At 42.7% G+C, this 23686-nt stretch overlaps 1 protein-coding gene across 1 annotated transcript in view; it reads left to right on the forward strand.

Moving 5' to 3' along the window:
• The window catches only part of LOC126161557 (triokinase/FMN cyclase-like), a 188036-nt gene that overhangs the window by 110879 nt on the left and 53471 nt on the right, over nucleotides 1-23686 (forward strand). Inside the window, exons 7-8 of the mRNA XM_049917495.1 lie at nucleotides 17264-17381; nucleotides 18679-18764. Of these exons, the coding sequence (XP_049773452.1) occupies nucleotides 17264-17381; nucleotides 18679-18764 (204 nt within the window). The remainder of the gene's footprint in view (nucleotides 1-17263; nucleotides 17382-18678; nucleotides 18765-23686) is intronic.

Here is a 23686-nt window from a genome sequence, read left to right on the forward strand (position 1 = left end):
CAGTTTTACTCCTTCTTCTGTTGTCTGGGGTAGCCTGCGCCGGCTATGTGGCACTGAGGTCCACTCACCAGTTTCTGGCTTGACGGTCGCGAATTACGTCCTTGTGGCCCCTGAGGATGTCTCCAATGCCTTCGGCCGCTTTTTCGCAGAGGTTTTGAGCTCCGCTCATTACCACCCTGCCTTCCTCCCCCGCAAACAGGCAGAGGAGGCTAGGCCACCTAACTTCCGCTCCTCGAATCGTGAAAGTTATAATGCCCCATTCACCATGTGGGAACTCGAAAACGCACTTGGCCGATCACGGTCCTCCGCTCCAGGGCCTGATTCTATTCATACTCAGATGCTGAAGAACCTTTCTCCTGCGGGTAAAGGTTTTCTTCTTCGTACATACAATCGCATCTGGATTGAGGGACATGTTCCCGCATGCTGGCGCGAGTCTATTGTTGTCCCGATTCCTAAGCCGGGGAAGGACAAGCACTTGCCTTCCAGTTACCGACCCATCTCGCTTACCAGCTGTGTCTGTAAAGTGATGGAGCGAATGGTTAACTCTCGATTGGTTTGGCTGCTGGAGTCTCGACGCCTACTTACCAATGTACAATGTGGATTACGTAGGCGCCGCTCTGCTGTTGACCATCTGGTTACCTTGTCGACCTTCATTATGAATAACTTCTTGCGGAAGCGCCCAACCGCGGCTGTGTTCTTTGATTTGGAGAAGGCTTACGACACCTGTTGGAGGGCGGGCATCCTCCACACCATGCATACATGGGGCCTTCGCGGTCACCTCCCTCTTTTTATTCGTTCCTTTTTAATGGATCGACAGTTCAGGGTACGTTTGGGTTCTGTCCTGTCCGACACCTTTCGCCAGGAGAATGGGGTGCCACAGGGCTCAGTTTTGAGCATCGCTCTCTTCCCCATCGTGATCAATCTAATAATGGATTGCCTCCCAGCTGATGTATCAGGCTCCCTTTTCGTGGACGATTTTACCATCTATTGCAGCGCGCAGTGTACACGTGTCCTGGAGCGCTGTCCTCAGCGTTCTCTTGACCGTCTTTACTCCTGGAGTGTCGCTAATGGCTTCCGTTTTTCTGCTGAGAAGACGGTCTCTATTAACTTCTGGCGCTACAAAGAGTTTCTCCCACCGTCCTTACGACTCGGTCCCGTTGCTCTCCCAATCGTGGAGACAACCAAATTTTTAGGTCTTACATTTGACAGGAAACTTAGTTGGTCTCCACATGTGTCATATTTGGCTGCCCATTGTACCCGTTCTTTAAATGTCCTCCGTGTTCTCAGTGGTATGTTGTGGGGAGCAGATCGAACTGTCCTACTTCGTCTATATCGGTCGATCGTCCGCTCCAAGCTGGATTATGGGAGCTTCGTATACTCCTCTGCACGGCCATCCATCTTACGCCGCCTCAACTCCATACAACATCGGGGTTTACGACTTGCGATCGGAGCATTTTATACTAGTCCTGTAGAGAGTCTTCATGCTGACGCTGGCGAATTGCCACTCACCTACCGGCGCGATATACTGCTTTGTCGGTATGCCTGTCGGCTACTGTCAATGCCCGACCACCCGTCTTATCGTTCCTTTTTTGACGACTCTCTCGACCGTCAATACGGGTTGTATGTCTCTGCCCTGCTACCCCCTGGAGTTCGCTTTCGTCGCCTCATTCAACACCTTAATTTTTCACTCCCTGCAACCTTTCGAGTGGGCGAGAGCCACATGCCACCTTGGCTCCAGGCTCAGGTCCGCATTCACCTTGACCTCAGCTCGCTCCCAAAAGAGGTTACCCCCAGTTCGGTCTATCACTCCCGTTTTGTGGAACTTCATTCGAAGTTCATCAATATGACTTTCATTTATACAGATGGCTCTAAGACCAATGACGGGGTCGGGTGTTCTTTTATTGTCGGGGCACAAAGTTTCACATACCGGCTCCATGGCCATTGTTCGGTCTTCACAGCTGAGCTCTTTGCCCTCTACCAGGCTGTTCTTTACATCTGCCGCCACCGACATTCTGCTTATGTCATCTGCTCCGATTCCCTGAGCGCCATCCAGAGCCTCAGTGATCTGTATCCGGTTCACCCTTTCGTGCACCGGATCCAACGCTCTCTTCGTCAGCTGGTGGACGTCGGTTCTCCGGTTAGCTTTATGTGGGTCCCTGGCCATGTCGGTATCCCTGGGAACGAAGCTGCAGATGCCGTGGCCAAGGCTGCGGTCCTCCAGCCTCGGACAGCTTCTTGTTGTGTCCCTTCATCCGATTGTAGCAGGGTTATTTGTCGGTGCATTTTATCGCTGTGGCATGCCAATTGGGCTGCACTTACAGATAACAAGCTTCGGGCCTTAAAACCTCTTCCCGTGGCTTGGACGTCCTCCTCACGCCCTTCTCGGCGGGAGGAGGTAGTTTTGGCCCGGTAGAATTGGACACTGCCGGTTCAGCCATCGCCATCTGCTGACGGCTGCGCCGGCGCCGTTCTGTCCATGTGGGCAATTGCTGACGGTCCGCCACATTTTAATGTCCTGTCCGGATTTTAACACACTGCGTCTAGATCTTAACCTGCCATGTACTTTAGATGCCATTTTAGCGGATGACCCACGAACAGCTGCTCGTGTTCTTCGTTTTATCAATTTGACAAACCTCTCTCAGGACATTTGATGATGCTGTTTTTTAATCCTATGCCTGTCAGTCTGTCTTTTATCGTGTTTTCCCTTTTAGTTGTTGTTTTAAACTTGTGCCTCGCAGTGCATTCTTAACGTAGTCAGGGCGCTAATGACCATTGAAGTTGTGCGCCCTAAAACCACACAAAAAAAAAAAAAAAAAAAAATCAAAAAGCCTGGTGTTATTTAGATCTTTCGTCATTCTATCAACAGCTTCAAGTGAATGCTTGTGGGCCATAGTGCATTCATCCCAGATAATAATTTCGCATTTTTGCAAAACTTTAGCCATACCGGAATGCTGTTTTATGTTGCACATTGCATCTGGGTTTGTGTGAATGTTCAATGGCAACTTGGGTCCTGAATGTGCAGTCTGTCTGCCATCAAGAAAAGTGGCTGCAATACCTGATGAAGCCATTACTAACGCAATATGATTTTGTGATCAAATGCGCGCAAATATTAGTGAGATGAGAATCGTTTTTCCAGTGTCACCTGCTGCGTCCAAAAAACAGAATCCACCTTGTTCTCCTGCAATTGACAAATTAATTCGATTGTAAACATTCTTTTGTTCATCAGTGAGTAGTTGCTCATTATTTTCAACAAAAGTAGTTAAAGAGACCGTATTGAACTGTTGTTCGCGCTGAATCTCGCTGTTAATGATGTCTGTTGCTGGGCAGTTAGGTGAGGGCATACCAAAATGAATGAGTGGCATATTTGAAATCAGAATGCAAATATCTTCAATCTTTATTAGAGCCTCGTTATATATTTCTGGCGAAAAATCGATATTGGGATCCTGATCAGCGATTCGAATGCAATGCAGAATGTCGTTGCTCATGGAATCTTTATATTTGTCCCAGAGAACAGAAGCTTGAGATGGAAAACACGTCGTCAATAATATGGCAAATAACTGGCGAATTTGATGAGGACAGGAACTCAATGCTGCGTCTGCAAGTGTAATATACCAATAGTGGTCATCTTCCAGCAAATGCAATTCACGACACGCGTCATGATATGTGTCGTACAAAATGCCATTGACTGTTCACACGTATTGGAAGGGCGTTGGTCCAGGAACATTAACCAACAATAAACGCAAGAAGAAACATTCACATTGCTTTGGATGCACTGTGTATAATCAGCCTAATGTGTTTCCCACAAATATGCCATTGTAGCCTTCAACCAGAACACCTTGCTTTTGTGGTTCCCACGTTTTTTACTTTTTGTTCCATGTGAAATATTGTGCCACATCAGTATACATTATTGTCTTTGCGAATTGACCGGGAATACCTGGTCAGTTGCATAGTTCGAAACTCAGTTAATGTGGCTTTTGGGGCAATTGATGCACGTTGTAGAGCAGTCTCTTCCATGAAATAAACATGCTGTCCATTTTCAAGGTGCACGACCAAATGTATAACAGAAAGGTCTCTTTCGTGTATCGGAAAACCCAAAATATGCCAAAATGCTTCATTGCTGCTGATGTATCAGCCCAATTGATACCGTGTTATTTCATTGTTTTCGTTAACATTGTTAACAGCAAATACAGCCATCTCACTGCCCTTACGGACATATTTGCATATATATTTTATGGACTTCACCGAACTGCAGAGCTCAATGTTTATGTGTGCTTTGTAGATTTTACACAGCAGTGGTGAATACAGAACCACCCATTGATTGTCAATGTCAACTGTTGTACCATTTGACATGCGTAATTGATGTGGTCACCACTATGGTCAGTGTCTCTACGACGATACAATGGATAACCATCAATGTTAGTGATTGTATCATTTATACAATTTTTTGGAAAACGTTTCGTACATTTTCCATTGTCCATGCATGGCGTCGTCATGTTTATAGCACCAAATGGACCGTGGATCACGTTAGCAGTAACAATCTCATAAATTCTTGATCGATATTCTGATCCGGAATGAACAAATCTGGTCATCCGTACGTGCGCACAAGTCATGGTGTCTGGAATATATTCTTTCATAGGACGTGGGCTACCAATATATGATGATGGAAGAATATATGAAGTACTGATGTCGTTGATATTAGTTATTCCATCTGTGTTACCAACAATATTATTGCACAAATGAATGTATTCCTCAGCTCGAAGTTTTTCTTGATTATACCTGATGTATCATATTCACTTGCTTTCAATTTTCGCGTACATATCAACGATATATTGATGAAACAGCTGGCAGCATCAGAGAATGTTATTGTCTTCATGGGCACGAATCATCAACCGATATGCATAGAAATTCATCGTGCTCACTTGCTTGCTGCTTTCTGCACCTGCAAAGTAAAAATATAATTAAGACAAAAATAAATTAATTGTGCATAAAAATAAAATATTGGGTAATGACGTGTAGATTGTACCTGTTGCTGGATTTCTTTGTTTGATATTTAAATGATATCCATCTTATCCTTCCCAAAATATCAATGGATATTGCAAAGCATCGTAAGAGCGATGACTGTCTTCAATCGTATGCACTGTGTTATCTCTGCGTAGGATTTGTATATCTCCACGTTCAAATGCGTCGTCAACCGTAACAACTGCAACTTCATTAATGGTCGGTGCATTATATCAGTCCACGTGCTGCCCAGGTGGTACTTTGTCTGTGCTTTGATGACGATCGTATAGTTGTTTTGCAGTCTGTTTGAAATGGTATTGAACAACTGGACCAACTGGTTGTGATTCTGTAAAAATGGTTCTAAAATACCCACAACTTCTTGCTCCTCCATCTGCTCAATATGGTTGTACTGGCAGCGTGCATTTATTTGCTGCTCCTCATCACCCACAAAGTAGATTTGCAGAAATTTTGAATCGGTATCAGGCATCGGCATTAAAGAACCAATTTGATGATACACTTGGCCCTGAATCTTAAACGTTGATTGGAAATTGCAAACGATTTTTGTTGCTCCAAATGATGCCATTTGAAAGCACGAATTGAATTTGTGAATTTTACACAAAATGGATTGAGATGTAGCTCCAGCCATTAGTGTTTTCAGTGGTTCTGGCGGCAAATTCAATGGTGGCAATACAACTTTTCTAGACGCGCAGCAGAAACTGGTCGATTCACCTTTGTATTTGAGTGCATGACAGTGTTGGCATTGTTTGTTCGTAGCACCGATTATAATTTGTGAATATGACGAATAGTCGATGTCCGACTCATATTCAAATGCAAGGTGAAGAAGTGATGCACGTGTCAATGCGCGATACACTTGCAAATGCTGTTGTTCACATGTTCTGAATGTGTCGGTGACTTGTTGACGGGCCAGTCTTTGTCTCAATGCATTAGCTCGAAGGCGTTCATTGGGTTACTCTTGACTTTCATTAGCATGTGTGATTGCAGCCTGGTTTCTTAAACTTTCATTGTCCATCAATTGATCTTCTGCCGATCTATTTAACCAACGGTTCTGGACTAATTGTGAATTCAGAGTCTGTCAACCAAGTTTTCCAGGCCCCCACCTGAAAGCATTCACAAAAATTCATTCAAATCGATCCAGCCGTTTAGTTGCAGTATAGATAAATAACCTAGATACTGACTGCAGTGCCATCTGCCGGGCTGATTTGTGAATCTAAACCATCCAAGGCACCACCCAAACCCATACAAAAAAATTCATTCAAATCGGTCCAGCCGTTTATGAGGAGTTCAGTGACATACACACGTACAGTAGAATTATGTATATAAAGATGAAACTCTCACTTTCACGAAAAGAAACCCACAACTTTTTGAGGGCAACTGCTTCTTGCATCAATATGATACTAGATATGGAACGAGCCACATGTTACCTACCCACTAATGAAAATCATATGAAAAAACCCCATACTATATGGGCATGAAATTTGTAAATAACATATGGAAAGGTATGGATGACCCAAATGTAAAAGGAATCAAAAAGACCTGGAAAAATATCTGAAAGATAAATGTTAATATAGTGCAGAAGATATCTTGAATAGCAACAAAGCATTATAATTGTAATTAAAATACCTCTTTGAAGATGTTACACCGTATGTATTATAAGTTTATTGTCTATTTTTAGTATTATTATATATAGTGTAACAAATACTAACAAAGAGATAGAGGGGCTGGCCAGTACTTACCTCAGCTCAGTACAGCCGATAGATACACACAAAACAAAACCGAAAATTTATGTTCCTAGCTTTCGGAACAAATGTTCCTTCATCAGGGAGGAGAGAGGGGAAAGAAAGGGAAGAAGGGAAAGGAGATTCAGTTACTCACAACCCAGGTTATGAAGCAACAGGGAAAGGAAAATAGGGAGGGTAGCAAGGATGGAGGCATGGTTGTCAGAGGAAAGCCAAAGATATTCTACTGTAAGTACTGTGCCAGCTTCAAACCAAAGAGGATGCATACAGAAGTAAAGAGGTATATAGTATAAAGATAAACACAACTATGCAGGATGAAAAGATGTGTGAATGGCTAAGAGGAAAGGGAAAGAGGAGAAGACTGAAGAGTAAATGGGAGTGAGGTTGTTTAACGTAGGTTCAGTCCAGGGGGATGGCGGGATGAAAGGATGTATTGGAGTGCAAGTTCCCATCTCCGCAGTTCAGAGGGACTGGTGTTGGGTGGGAGAAGCCAAATGGCACATACGGTGTAGCAGGTTCCTAGGTCCCTAGAATTATGCTGCAGGGCATGCTCCGCTACTGGGTATTGGGCATCTCCTAGGCGGACAGTTCGTCTGTGTCCGTTCATGCGCTCAGCCAGTTTAGTTGTTGTCATGCCGATGTAAAAGGCTGTGCAGTGCAGGCATGTCAGTTGATAAATGACATGTGTAGTTTCACATGTGGCCCTGCCTTGAATTGTGTACGTTTTACCAGTAGCGGGGCTGGAGTAAGTGGTTGTGGGGGGATGCATGGGGCAGGTTTTGCAGCGGGGTCGGTTACAGGGGTAGGAACCGCTGGGTAGAGAAGGTAGTCTGGGAATATTGTAGGGTTTAACAAGGATGTTACGGAGGTTAGGGGGTCGACGAAAGGAAACTCTGGGTGGTGTGGGGAGAATTTTGTCAAGGGATGACCTCATTTCAGGGGTTGACTTGAGAAAATCATATCCCTGGCGGAGTAATTTGTTGATGTTTTCGAGGCCAGGATAATATTGGGTGACAAGGGGGATGCTTCTGTGTGGTCTGGGGGTAGGAACATTGTTGTTGGACGGGGAGGAATGTATTGCTCGAGAGATCTGTTTGTGGACAAGGTCTGCAGGATAGTTGCGGGAGAGGAAAGCACTGGTCAGGTTATTGGTGTAATTGTTGAGGGATTCGTCACTGGAGCAGATACGTTTGCCACGAATACCTAGGCTGTAGGGAAGGGAGTGTTTGATGTGGAATGGATGGCAGCTATCAAAGTGAAGGTACTGTTGTTTGTTTGTGGGTTTGATATGGACAGAGGTGTGGATGTGAGCTTCAACAAGATGAAGGTCAACATCCAGGAAGGTGGCTTGGGTTTTGGAGAAGGACCAGGTGAAATTCAGATTCGAAAAGGAGTTGAGGTTATGGAGGAAATTAAGAAGTGTTTCTTCACCATGAGTCCAGACCACAAAGATGTCATCTATAAACCTATACCAGGCCAGGGGAAGCAGCTGTTGCGTCTTCAGGAAAGCCTCCTCCATGCGGCCCATGAAGAGGTTGGCATAGGACGGAGCCATCCTGGTTCCCATGGCCGTTCCCCTGATTTGTTTGTAGGTCTGGCCTTCGAAAGTGAAGTAATTATGGGTGAGGATGAAGTTGGTAAGTGTGATGAGGAACGAGGTTTTTGGAAGATCTTCGGGTGGGCGTTTTGAGAGGTAGTGCTCAAGGGCAGAGAGACCATGGGTATGTGGGATGTTTGTGTAAAGGGATGTAGCATCTATGGTGACAAGAAAGGTTTCAGGTGGGAGAGGAGTGGGAATGGATTTGAGGCGTTCTAGGAAATGGTTTGTGTCTTTGATGTAGGATGGGAGTCTGCGGGTGATAGGTTGGAGGTGCTGGTCTACCAGAGCTGAGATACGTTCGGTTGGGGCTTTGAAGCCTGCTACAATGGGACGGCCAGGATGGTTCTCTTTGTGGATTTGGGGTAATAGGTAGAAGGTAGGGGTACGTGGCTCAGGTGGAGTGAGTAATTCTATGGAAGCCGTTGTGAGGCCTTGTGAGGGACCTTGGATTCTTAGGATTTTTTGCAGCTCAGTCTGGATGGAGGGAATGGGATCCTGGGTAACAGCTTTGTAGGTTGAGGTGTCGGAGAGTTGACGCAGTCCTTCTGCCACATACTCCACACGGTCAAGTACGACAGTTGTGGAGCCTTTGTCAGCCGGGAGGATGACAATAGAGCGGTCTATTTTCAGCTCCTTAATGGCACGGGATTCAGCTGGGGTGATGTTGGGGGTTGTTGGGATGTTCTTCAAGAAGGACTGGGAGGCAACACTGGATGTGAGGAATTCCTGAAATGTCTGCAAGGGATGGTTTTGGGGGAGGGGAGGAGGATCCCTTTGAGAAGGCAGTCGGAATTGTTCTAGACAGGGTTCAACACTGGGTCTAGTATTTGGGGGCTGTGTTTGGGTAGTGAAGTGGTATTTCCAGTTGAGGTTCCGGGTGAATGAGAGGAGATCTTTAACCAGGGCAGTGTGGTTGAATTTAGGCGTGGGGCTAAAGGTTAAGCCTTTTGACAGAACAGATGTCTCTGGAGGAGAGAGGGATCTGGATGAGAGGTTTAGGACTGAATTGGGGCTGGCGATATGTGGCATTTGACTGTGGTTATAGTTGAGATTTGGTCTGTGTGGGGTATGTGCTGGGATGGGGAGATTGAGTAGGGTGGCTAGGCTAGGTTTGTTGGCTATGAGGGGGGTTTGTTGAAGGTTCTGTTGTGGTTGGTGTTTGTGGGGGATAGGGAGAGGGACCCCACTTCTTAGGTGTTGCACTAGCACTGTGGATAGTTTTTTCAGGTGTTGTGTGGCATGGAACTCAAGTTTGCAGCTGGCTTCTAGGATGATGTTCTTGAGTGTGTTCTCCAAGCAAGGGTTTGAGAGGTGGAGGACTTTGAAGAGAGATAGGAGCTGTTGGGAGTGGTGGTTACATGAAGTAGTGTAGAGATTCAGGACAAGTTGGGTAAGGGCTAAGGATTGAAGGTTCTGGAAGTCCAGGAGAGACTGGTGGAAGGAGGAATTGCACCCGGAGATGGGAACTTTTAAGGTAAGCCCTTTAGGGGTAATTCCAAAGGTTAAGCAGGACCGGAGGAAAAGTATGTGGGATTGCAATTTGGCTACGGTGAATGCATGTTTCCGGAATGAATGTAAATAATGTGGTATAGGATTAGGGTACATAGTGGGTAACTGGTGGGTAGGGAAATTAAATAACTAAAATTGAAATAGTAATCATAAGAAGGAATAAAATGCGGAGGGAAGGACGAGAAAGAAAGAAATTGTGTTGGTAATGTTCAATACCAAAGGAAGACCACTAAATAAGAAAAATACGGAAAAAGTTGACCAGACCAAACAAGTATGTCCAGATCAGGGGAAAAGAACACACGTTGCTCAAAAACAGAGATAGCGAGTGGCGAAAAAAGGATCGCGCATGCTGCAAAAGATATCGCGCGTGCTGCAAAAGATATCGCGCGTACCGCAAAAGAGATCGCGCGTGCCGCAAAAGAGATCGCGCGTGTCGCAAAAAAGATCGCGCGTGTCGCAAAAAAGATCGCGCGTGCCGCAAAAATGTCCCAAAAAAATTTTCTTGTGGCAGAGAATGATAGCCAATGGCACAAAAGTATCGCCAGCAACAAGAAATCGACGGAAATGGATGATACTGGTAGGTGCGGAAGAGATTGTTGGCAGTGATTGTTGGCTGGAAAACAGTGAATAACGAACGTTAAAACTATGGAATGTTGAATAAATAAATCAATAAATAAAAAAGAGAAGAGGACTATAAACGGAACAACCCCTGTAACCGACCCCGCTGCAAAACCTGCCCCATGCATCCCCCCACAACCACTTACTCCAGCCCCGCTACTGGTAAAACGTACACAATTCAAGGCAGGGCCACATGTGAAACTACACATGTCATTTATCAACTGACATGCCTGCACTGCACAGCCTTTTACATTGGCATGACAACAACTAAACTGGCTGAGCGCATGAACGGACACAGACGAACTGTCCGCCTAGGAGATGCCCAATACCCAGTAGCGGAGCATGCCCTGCAGCATAATTCTAGGGACCTAGGAACCTGCTACACCGTATGTGCCATTTGGCTTCTCCCACCCAACACCAGTCCCTCTGAACTGCGGAGATGGGAACTTGCACTCCAACACATCCTTTCATCCCGCCATCCCCCTGGACTGAACCTACGTTAAACAACCTTTTTTATTTATTGATTTATTTATTCAACATTCCATAGTTTTAACGTTCGTTATTCACTGTTTTCCAGCCAACAATCACTGCCAACAATCTCTTCCGCACCTACCAGTATCATCCATTTCCGTCGATTTCTTGTTGCTGGCGATACTTTTGTGCCATTGGCTATCTTTCTCTGCCACAAGAAAATTTTTTTGGGACATTTTTGCGGCACGCGCGATCTTTTTTGCGACACGCGCGATCTTTTTTGCGACACGCGCGATCTTTTTTGCGACACGCGCGATCTTCTTTGCGACACGCGCGATCTTTTTTGCGACACGCGCGATCTTTTTTGCGACACGCGCGATCTTTTTTGCGACACGCGCGATCTTTTTTGCGGCACGCGCGATCTTTTTTGCGGCACGCGCGATCTTTTTTGCGTCACGCGCGATCGCTTTTGCGGTACGCGCGATCTTTTTTGCGGTACGCGCGATATCTTTTGCAGCACGCGCGATCCTTTTTTCGCCACTCGCTATCTCTGTTTTTGAGCAACGTGTGTTCTTTTCCCCTGATCTGGACATACTTGCTTGGTCTGGTCAACTTTTTCCGTATTTTTCTTATTTAGTGGTCTTCCTTTGGTATTGAACAATACCAACACAATTTCTTTCTTTCTCGTCCTTCCCTCCGCATTTTATTCCTTCTTATGATTACTATTTCAATTTTAGTTATTTAATTTCCCTACCCACCAGTTACCCACTATGTACCCTAATCCTATACCACATTATTTACATTCATTCCGGAAACATGCATTCACCGTAGCCAAATTGCAATCCCACATACTTTTCCTCCGGTCCTGCTTAACCTTTGGAATTACCCCTAAAGGGCTTACCTTAAAAGTTCCCATCTCCAGGTGCAATTCCTCCTTCCACCAGTCTCTCCTGGACTTCCAGAACCTTCAATCCTTAGCCCTTACCCAACTTGTCCTGATTCTCTACACTACTTCATGTAACCACCACTCCCAACAGCTCCTATCTCTCTTCAAAGTCCTCCACCTCTCAAACCCTTGCTTGGAGAACACACTCAAGAACATCATCCTAGAAGCCAGCTGCAAACTTGAGTTCCATGCCACACAACACCTGAAAAAACTATCCACAGTGCTAGTGCAACACCTAAGAAGTGGGGTCCCTCTCCCTATCCCCCACAAACACCAACCACAACAGAACCTTCAACAAACCCCCCTCATAGCCAACAAACCTAGCCTAGCCACCCTACTCAATCTCCCCATCCCAGCACATACCCCACACAGACCAAATCTCAACTATAACCACAGTCAAATGCCACATATCGCCAGTCCCAATTCAGTCCTAAACCTCTCATCCAGATCCCTCTCTCCTCCAGAGACATCTGTTCTGTCAAAAGGCTTAACCTTTAGCCCCACGCCTAAATTCAACCACACTGCCCTGGTTAAAGATCTCCTCTCATTCACCCGGAACCTCAACTGGAAATACCACTTCACTACCCAAACACAGCCCCCAAATACTAGACCCAGTGTTGAACCCTGTCTAGAACAGTTCCGACTGCCTTCTCAAAGGGATCCTCCTCCCCTCCCCCAAAACCATCCCTTGCAGACATTTCAGGAATTCCTCACATCCAGTGTTGCCTCCCAGTCCTTCTTGAAGAACATCCCAACAACCCCCAACATCACCCCAGCTGAATCCCGTGCCATTAAGGAGCTGAAAATAGACCGCTCTATTGTCATCCTCCCGGCTGACAAAGGCTCCACAACTGTCGTACTTGACCGTGTGGAGTATGTGGCAGAAGGACTGCGTCAACTCTCCGACACCTCAACCTACAAAGCTGTTACCCAGGATCCCATTCCCTCCATCCAGACTGAGCTGCAAAAAATCCTAAGAATCCAAGGTCCCTCACAAGGCCTCACAACGGCTTCCATAGAATTACTCACTCCACCTGAGCCACGTACCCCTACCTTCTACCTATTACCCAAAATCCACAAAGAGAACCATCCTGGCTGTCCCATTGTAGCAGGCTTCAAAGCCCCAACCGAACGTATCTCAGCTCTGGTATACCAGCACCTCCAACCTATCACCCGCAGACTCCCATCCTACATCAAAGACACAAACCATTTCCTAGAACGCCTCAAATCCATTCCCACTCCTCTCCCACCTGAAACCTTTCTTGTCACCATAGATGCTACATCCCTTTACACAAACATCCCACATACCCATGGTCTCTCTGCCCTTGAGCACTACCTCTCCCAACGCCCACCCGAAGATCTTCCAAAAACCTCGTTCCTCATCACACTTACCAACTTCATCCTCACCCATAATTACTTCACTTTTGAAGGCCAGACCTACAAACAAATCAGGGGAACGGCCATGGGAACCAGGATGGCTCCGTCCTATGCCAACCTCTTCATGGGCCGCATGGAGGAGGCTTTCCTGAAGACGCAACAGCTGCTTCCCCTGGCCTGGTATAGGTTTATAGATGACATCTTTGTGGTCTGGACTCATGGTGAAGAAACACTTCTTAATTTCCTCCATAACCTCAACTCCTTTTCGAATCTGAATTTCACCTGGTCCTTCTCCAAAACCCAAGCCACCTTCCTGGATGTTGACCTTCATCTTGTTGAAGCTCACATCCACACCTCTGTCCATATCAAACCCACAAACAAACAACAGTACCTTCACTTTGATAGCTGCCATCCATTCCACATCAAACACTCCCTTCCCTACAGCCTAGGTATTCGTGGCAAACGTATCTGCTCCAGTGACGAATCCCTCAACAATTACACCAATAACCTGACCAGTGCTTTCCTCTCCCGCAACTATCCTGCAGACCTTGTCCACAAACAGATCTCTCGAGCAATACATTCCTCCCCGTCCAACAACAATGTTCCTACCCCCAGACCACACAGAAGCATCCCCCTTGTCACCCAATATTATCCTGGCCTCGAAAACATCAACAAATTACTCCGCCAGGGATATGATTTTCTCAAGTCAACCCCTGAAATGAGGTCATCCCTTGACAAAATTCTCCCCACACCACCCAGAGTTTCCTTTCGTCGACCCCCTAACCTCCGTAACATCCTTGTTAAACCCTACAATATTCCCAGACTACCTTCTCTACCCAGCGGTTCCTACCCCTGTAACCGACCCCGCTGCAAAACCTGCCCCATGCATCCCCCCACAACCACTTACTCCAGCCCCGCTACTGGTAAAACGTACACAATTCAAGGCAGGGCCACATGTGAAACTACACATGTCATTTATCAACTGACATGCCTGCACTGCACAGCCTTTTACATCGGCATGACAACAACTAAACTGGCTGAGCGCATGAACGGACACAGACGAACTGTCCGCCTAGGAGATGCCTAATACCCAGTAGCGGAGCATGCTCTGCAGCATAATTCTAGGGACCTAGGAACCTGCTACACCGTATGTGCCATTTGGCTTCTCCCACCCAACACCAGTCCCTCTGAACTGCGGAGATGGGAACTTGCACTCCAACACATCCTTTCATCCCGCCATCCCCCTGGACTGAACCTACGTTAAACAACCTCACTCCCATTTACTCTTCAGTCTTCTCCTCTTTCCCTTTCCTCTTAGCCATTCACACATCTTTTCATCCTGCATAGTTGTGTTTATCTTTATACTATATACCTCTTTACTTCTGTATGCATCCTCTTTGGTTTGAAGCTGGCACAGTACTTACAGTAGAATATCTTTGGCTTTCCTCTGACAACCATGCCTCCATCCTTGCTACCCTCCCTATTTTCCTTTCCCTGTTGCTTCATAACCTGGGTTGTGAGTAACTGAATCTCCTTTCCCTTCTTCCCTTTCTTTCCCCTCTCTCCTCCCTGATGAAGGAACATTTGTTCCGAAAGCTAGGAACATAAATTTTCGGTTTTGTTTTGTGTGTATCTATCGGCTGTACTGAGCTGAGGTAAGTACTGGCCAGCCCCTCTATCTCTTTGTTAGTATTTGTTTCACATCTCTATATGAGATTTTCCATTAATCATTTAGATCACCTATATATAGTGTAAAACTGACAAGTCACCTATGTCACAATCTTTGATTGTATAAGGCATGTTATATGATAGTAAAAATGGAGATGGAAAATGCTTCAATTTAGTCACAAATCTGGTATGATATATCCTATTTGTTCATTAAGCAACAGTGAAGAACTTGACTTTTTGGAAATCAAGGAATACATCATTAATCTGGATGCCAGTATTTACTGCCTTCTAGGTCTTGTGGAGGAACAAAACAAGAATCATTGTTTATGTAATTTACATTAACAGGAGAAAGTTTTTGGGCTTCAAGAAGATAGTAATATGTTCCAAAATTATACGACAAACTGACATTAATGATATAAGCCTATAGTTGCATGCATCTGTTTGATGATCTTCTTTCAAAACAAAAGTGACGTCCATGTTTTTTTCAGTCACTTGAAATGCTTCATTGCTCCTGCTGCTGGAAGTGGAGCAAGTTCTTTTGCCTACTCTATACTGAATGATACATATCTCATTATGTTGGGTTGTTTTGGGGGAGGACACCAGACAGTGAAGTCATTGGTCTCATCGGATTAGGGAAGGACGAGGAAAGAAGTCGGCCGTGCCCTTTCAAAGGAACCATCTGGGCATTTGCTTGGAGCAATTTAGGGAAATCACGGAAAACCTGAATCAGGATGGCCAAAGCAGGATTGAACCGTCGCCCTCCCAAATGCTAAGTGTGCTAAGCAATGCGCCCACCTCATTCGATATATCTCATTTCTTCTGTAGAGCAAATTTATTTGAATTTTTATCATGTAGTCTCTGTGATATCTAACATTTTATTGTTTGTATGACAACTGAATGGAGGAACAGGATGCCAGTCTTCCTCAGTGAAGTAACTTTGAAAAATTGATTTTGTTGTTCAGCGTTCTCTCCATCTTTCACCATTTAAATGCTTTTGTCAACTATCTGGACAGATGGCTTTGATCGATTTACTGATTTAACATAAGACCTAAACTTCTTAGGATATTTCTGCCAGAGTAGTAGATTGAATTTTACTTTCAAATTCAATGAATGATTCATGCATGACTCTCCATACATCAGTTTTGGATTCATTCAGTTTTAGTTTGTCTGTAAGTCTCTTGGAATGGTCAAATTTGGTGTGAAACTCTCTTTGCTTTTTGGAACATCTGTCTAACTTGCCGTATATCCATAACTAGTCTTTCCATCCCTCATGACTTTGCTCAGCACTTAAATGTCTAAGACATGTTGTGCAACACTTTTCAACTTATGTTCCATACTCAGTATTTTCAGTTTAAGATATGGATGTTTGAGTTGTTGTTCTGGTAAAATGAAATATATTTCCTGCTGCATTTTCTACGCAGAAATATTTTCCTATCGAATCACTGATTCGTGCTCAAAGAAAACTGAGTCAAAAAATTTAGACCGGTTTATAACCAGCAGAGCTAAGATGTTGATCCATGATCAACTGCTCAAGAAAGTAATTTTCAAGTAAAGCATTTAGAACAATTTCACTTCATTCCCCCTCCCTACTACCTACTTTAATTATCTGAGTCTTTAGACTGAAATCTCCTCCTAATACCATTTACACATATCCTACTCTACTCCTTTTCTCCATCCAAATTATTTTGCATTTGGAATTTGGGTTAACCTACATATTATTGTAGTATTTACAGCCATAAACATATCTCTACCACCAGTGTCTAGCCTATCTTTATGGTATACACTTAAATCAGAATTTCAAACTTTACTACTGTTATTATCAATTTCAACCAGTTTTCTGTTCCAAGAACTATATAGGCATTATTACTGGTTATAAGCAAGACTAGTTCTGGGACCTCTGCAGGATACTCCTCTGCCGTTAACTAATACTACTTGTTAACATTTTCTTTCTCTGGTCAGCAATCATGACTATTATTCTCTGTAATGAATGGGGCTGCTGTCTTGCCCTCTCTGAAACCAGAATGAAAAGGATCATTTCATCCTCACTTACTGACTGCAATATCCATTGTTCATCACATGCTGTGCTCAACATCAAATCTTCACTTAGAGTAGTTGCTTCCTCTGACTTTCCATAGCCCACACTATTGAAATGGTGCAATAATGTGTTATTATTTCCTTTCTGTTCTTCACTGTTCCTCTTCACAAAAAATCCTTTTTGTGCACATGTTAAACTATTTTCAGCTGTAACAGATCGTTATAACAATGGATTGTATGTAACTTAAACAGTGTTTGAATAACATGTACTTCTGTCTTTTCCAGATTGGTGGTGCAATGTCAGGAGAAGGAAATACTCTGACTGAAATTAAAAATGAACTAACGAAAGTTGTGAACAGTATGGCAACAATAGGTGTAGCATTATCAGCCTGCAGTTTGCCAGGTAAATACAACAGTTCTTTGACACAGGTGGACTAATCTGCAGAAGATAGAAATTTTCTAATTTAAAACCAGAATGTCTCCTCAGTTATATTGTGGCCATTAAACACTCATTGAGAAATGTTTCATCCATGATATGGAGGAGGCTCTAATGGCAGCTGTTAGGTCCAGAGGGTGCACCCGACTGCAAATTTTGTTTCATATAGAACCAATGACACCTGCTACCAAAGTTCAGATGCCATCCTTGGTTCTTGCAGGTGGATAGGTTCACTAATGAAGACAGATAGGCTTGCACACAGACTGGAAACTGAGCAAGCATTTTTCAGTACTGTACAACCAATTGTACTTACACCAGAGCTTCAATGGATTCTATGAGAATCTAAGAAGCAGGTTTTTTTAACATTAACTATTAAGTGGAGGATTGTAGAACCCCTCCCAACAGTGAAAGCATGCACCACTTGCAGTTAGTGGCTACTAGTGTAGCACAGTATGTGTGGTATACATGTGTGGATTTTTAGGATGGATAAATCGGTACCGGAAATTTAAAAAAAAATCTAAAGTTGTTTTACAGATTACTGGATGACATTGGAAGTTAAGGAAAATTAACAGGTGCACCTACATAGATACTGGTTAGGATCATATTATTGTGGGCATAATACAACAAAAGGGGAGTAGCTGTATTCACAACAGTGGAATCAAGTCCTTGGTCATAGACTTAAATAAGTGTAGCATTGAATGGTTCTTTGAATGCTATACTTCAGTAATACTGTTGACTTTAAACATACACGATAGTGGTTCTGACAGTGTACAGGATTCCAATGTTTTAACTTCATTAAGCCATTAGAGAGAGCACAAATAAAAAAATTGTAGAAATAACTGGGAAGTAATTTTATGTGAATATTTCAGTGTTGATTTCATATTAGTGTAAGGAGACAATTCTGTTTCTTGGGTTAACTGTCTTTGGCTTTTCTGTATCAAAATCATTGTTACATTTTCTTATGACCTGGTGTTCTTCTTCTCCTCACCTTTTCAACATTCTACATTTCTTTCATTTTATTTATAAATTTCTAGAGTTTGTTAGACTCCACGATTGATGTCTAATCTGTTCCCCATGTGAAACTTTTCAGCTATCTGTAGTAAAGATTGAATTTTCATTCGTGATGATAATATTTTTGAAATTTTTTCTCCTTCCCGTATGTCTACCTACTTCTTCCTTCTCTCTCTCTCTCTTTCTTTTTCTCTATTATATGTTTTGCCACTGACTTTTATTTTTTATGGTAAACATATTAATTATATTGTAGGTTCTCCACCATTATTTACCTTAGCCCCTGATGAGATGGAATTAGGCCTTGGAGTTCATGGTGAGGCAGGGGCAAGTCGAATAAAAGTATGTATATACAATTCAAGGAACTAATATCTGCTAATTGTCAATTGTTTGTATAATAATACAGGTTGCAATACCAAAATTTAGGCAATTTTAAGTAACATTAAATATTAGAAAAAATTCTTTTTCTTTATGCATAGGGGGAGTCTACAGAGCACAATCATTCAGTGTATTTCCATTTAGCTATAACTATGTACTCCAGTCTCAATCTGAAATGCACCCATGTATGACAAAATGTATATCTGAAGCCATGTCTGTGAATGTTGCCTCAATGATTATCCTTAATGATGATACAGTGGCGTATTGAGATTTACTGAAGAACTTTTTGACTAGGTTTCATACATAGTAATGTGGAGACTTAAAACAGTGCTGTAGGCAAGCCACAATTCCACAGGCCAACACATACCAGAATAGACTGATATTCAGTTTTGTACTAAATGACTCGTGGGCTGGTGCACAACGTTGCTGTGGATTATATTACATTAAGTGAAATGAAATGGAATTTTCATTCCATGGATCCATATTGAGATCTTTGTGGATGTGGACCATTAATTACATTTTACTTTATGTGACACTAACAAAAAAATTATGGTGGTAGTAGTAGTAGTAGTAGTAGTAGTAGTAGTTGTTGTTGTTGTTGTTGTTGTTGTTGTAGCAGTAGCAGCAATAGTATTAGGAGGAGTAGTACTAACATACACTACATTACTGTTCTATTTAGAAATTCACCAATGGAGTTGAAGGAGTTTGGTACAAGTAAGTCTTTCAGGGTTCTCTTAAACTAAACTTTATTTGTAGTTGAATATTTTTTGTGATCGCTAATAACTTACTGGAAATATGTGTTCCTGGATAATGAATGCCATTTTACACTAAAGTAAGTGCTTTGAAGTCTTTCGCAGATTGTTCCTGTTCTTAGTATTGATTTTGTGAAATGAGCTGTTTGTTGGAAAAAGGGTTATATTATTTACAACAAATTTCACTAGGAATAAGTATAGTGAGAAGCAATAGTTAAGTATACCCAGTTACTTGAACAAACTCCTGTGGATGTATATAAATTCACACCACAGATAATCCATATTACATACTTCTGAACAGGTAAAACTTTTGGTTGACCTGAATAGTTATCTCAAAATATGATACTTTATGACATTATGGAACGAAAGCAAGCAAAGTGTGTCAGCTTTTTTATTTTTACATCACCTATGTCTGATGAAATTAACACTGAAAATTAGGATTTGTTTAGGCATTTCAGTATTTCATTTGTATGCTCATCCCAACTAAATTTATAATCAAGTTGTAATCCCAGGAAAGCGTATGGTGTCCCAGATACCACTGTTTCTGTCCACAGCCTCTCAACATTGAAATAACATTCAAATAAACTACTTTTTTTTTTTACATGCAGAGTTACAAAGTCACCCGTATCCTGGGTACAACACTTAGCACTTGAAAACTGGCGGCAAATTTTGTTCTGGCAACAACAGGGGCACGCTTTCAATCATGTGTGAGCTAGCTGTAATTTCTTCAATTAGTTTTTGCATCTAATGTAAAAGTCTTCTCATCAAAAAATAATCTGTTTTGCTTCGTGGCATCATTTTTCAATGAACACAGATGCAGTTTGCAGAAATGGACTCATTTTGCGCCAGCAGTCTCTAAGAGCATTTGTTTTACTTTCAAGGTGTAGGATTTATATTGAATATCTTCCTTGATGGTTCTACACATTGTTGGTTTGCTGATACTGATCATCTGTGCCAGTGATCACAACAATTGCCTTGTACTCCCTGAAACAGCATTTGAACTCTTTCAGTGAACTTCTTTTGCAGATCCTTGCAATAATGACTATTGAGTGTTGCTTCCTTGCCAGTACTCTAGAATTTTCATCTGACTGTTCTGAAGCTGAATATTTTGCTGCATCATAAACTGTGGATTTAGGGAATTTAAAACATTTAATTATGTCCGTTGCTGAGTGACAAAACAAAGGTGTTCAACACTTCTTGTCATTTTATCATACTTTACACTTAATTTCAACATTTTGGACATCTGATATTGACTGTTTACTAGAAACAATTGGCAATGTGGACCACCAACATTAACATCTGGCAGAGGAATAATGTGGTAGGAAATTTAAATTTGTATTTTGGTAGTTCATCCTGCAACTATGTTGGTGTGATGTATGGGTGTGTCAACCCTACTTAAATGTCAAAGAGAAGTAGACCCATTCTAAAACAAACCTTGCAAGTATAGGACGCCATCCTTGTTTTCCCTGGCAGCAGATATTTTAATGATAAATAAAAATGAAGCTTGAACACAAAAAGAGAAATTAGGAAATAATGAACACAGAAATAACATTTTTATCTGATAGTTTCATTAAAGCATTTTATTTCATTGAAACAAAGAAACCAAATAGCTGATAACTACATCAATTGAGTGATATTACTTTAATTATGCCATGAGTTCCATAACAATAATGATGTTTTTTCAATGCCAAATAATCAAACAAAATACCTAAAACAATAAAATTTCAGGACATTATGCATGTAATTCTCTGAATAAATGTTAAGAAGATTAAAGCTTTGAAATTTGCAACCACACATTATCTACGTACAAATATAGATGAACTGGTACAGTTTTGATTCTATTGATACATCTTACATTTGTCAATACACAAGAAACTGTGTACATACTGGCTAATTCAGCCTAGCATGAACTGCGTTCTTTCGTGTAATGCTGCCCATAGTTTAAATATAATATTTTGCACAAACAATATAATTATTCATCAATCCATAGTGTAATGGCAGTTGCATCAAAACTTAATAAGATATGAAAAACAGGAATGTAATGGTATTTGATGTTGTTTTTCTGATATACTTAGCCAGGTGATATGTAAAATGTATTAATGTATTCAGTATTCTGTAATGTTACAACTTACAATTGTTAGTCTAATTAACTGCAAATTCAAACAACACTGCCAAAACTTTGATTGTTGTACCTTCATATATAGCACAGCTTCAGTACCCAACAGGTCAGTCCAATATTTTGTTGATTTTAGTCCAGAGAGTTGCAAGTCTGTGGTGAAAAGCTCTGGATTATGTATGTGTTCATCTATATTCAAAATTCTTTAAATATGTGAAGCTGTGTTATGAATTTGATGACATGTAGACTATGAAAATTTTATTATAACATGGCGCAGTTGGAATGAATTTACAGAACATCAAGTGGGAGTAACTTGTTATTATTCTTTATTATTTTACATGAAAAACCTGGGCAATATCTATGTTACAATCCACAAGCTACAAGTTTATTTCAGTCTACACTTTCAGGGTTTCTCTTCAAAATGACATACGTATCGTTCCCGGATTTTATGTACACCCTGTACGTCCCCACAATCATTGTTAAAACTGGCTGTGACAAAGGAAACAAATAAGCAAATTTTTTGTTTGCAGAAAATATATAATCTGTCTCTGTCTGAATATTCATTAGAGTATCATGCAAATATCTGAAGGAAATTGGACAAGAACTTTTAGAAATTTGTAGTAACAACAATTTGCTTTTATAAATTACAAATCCATTTACATATTACAAATTAAGTATATAAAACACATGCATATTTGCATGAAACTATGTATCTTTATGTGTATTAAAGCAATAGATGAATAACTTCATATATATAAAAACAAAGATGATGTAACTTACCAAACGAAAGCGTTGGTATGTTGATAGACACAAAAACACACACACAAAATTCAAGCTTTTGCAACCCACAGTTGCTTCATCACGAAAGAGGGAAGGAGAGGGAAAGACAAAAGGATATGGGTTTTAAGGGAGAGGGTAAGGAGTCATTCCAATCCCGGGAGCGGAAAGACTTACCTTAGGGGAAAAAAGGACTGGTATACAACCGCTCGCGCGCGCGTGCGCTCGCGCGCGCGTGCCCGCGCCCGCGTGCCCGCCCACCCACCCACCCGCCCACCCACCCACCCGCCCACCCACCCACCCGCCCACCCACCCACCCGCCCGCCCACCCACCCACCCGCCCACCCACCCACCCCCCCACCCAGCCACCCACCCAGCCACCCACCCGCCCACCCACCCACCCGCCCACCCACCCACCCACCCACCCACCCAGCCACCCACCCAGCCACCCACCCAGCCACCCACCCACCCAGCCACCCACCCAGCCACCCACCCACCCAGCCACCCACCCAGACACACACACACACACACCCAGACACACACACACACACACACACCCAGACACACACACACACACACACACACACACCCAGACACACACACACACACACACACCCAGACACACACAGAGAGACACACACACAGACACACACACACAGAGAGACACACACACAGACACACACACACACCCAGACACACACACAGAGAGACACACACACACACAGAGAGACACACACAGACACACAGAGAGACACACACACACAGAGAGACACACACAGACACACAGAGAGACACACACAGACACACACACATATACAGACAAAAGCAGACATATGGAAAAGCAAAGAGTTTGGGCAGAGATGTCAGTCGAGGCGGAAGTACAGAGGCAAAGATGTTGTTGAATGACAGGTGAGGTATGAGCGGCGGCAACTTGAAATTAGTGGAGGTTGAGGCCTGGTGGGTAGCGGGAAGAGAGGATATATTGAAGGGCAATCGTTGTTTACCAATCCAAGCTAACCACAGGATCAACATAGCTCAGCTTTAACCAACACTTTTTCGACTTTTTTCATACCAGATCTCCAGTTGCTTTCTAGTTCACCTTTATCTCTCCCCATATATTTTTATTTTCATTTTCATTTCAGCTTCATGTTACACTTTCCACATTCTAATACCATGTCACCCTCACAACATCCCCACAATGACCCCATTAAGTTTTATTTACATTCCCTCTGCAAACATGC

Source organism: Schistocerca cancellata, chromosome 2, assembly GCF_023864275.1.
Source record: "Schistocerca cancellata isolate TAMUIC-IGC-003103 chromosome 2, iqSchCanc2.1, whole genome shotgun sequence".
NCBI lineage: Eukaryota > Metazoa > Arthropoda > Insecta > Orthoptera > Acrididae > Schistocerca > Schistocerca cancellata.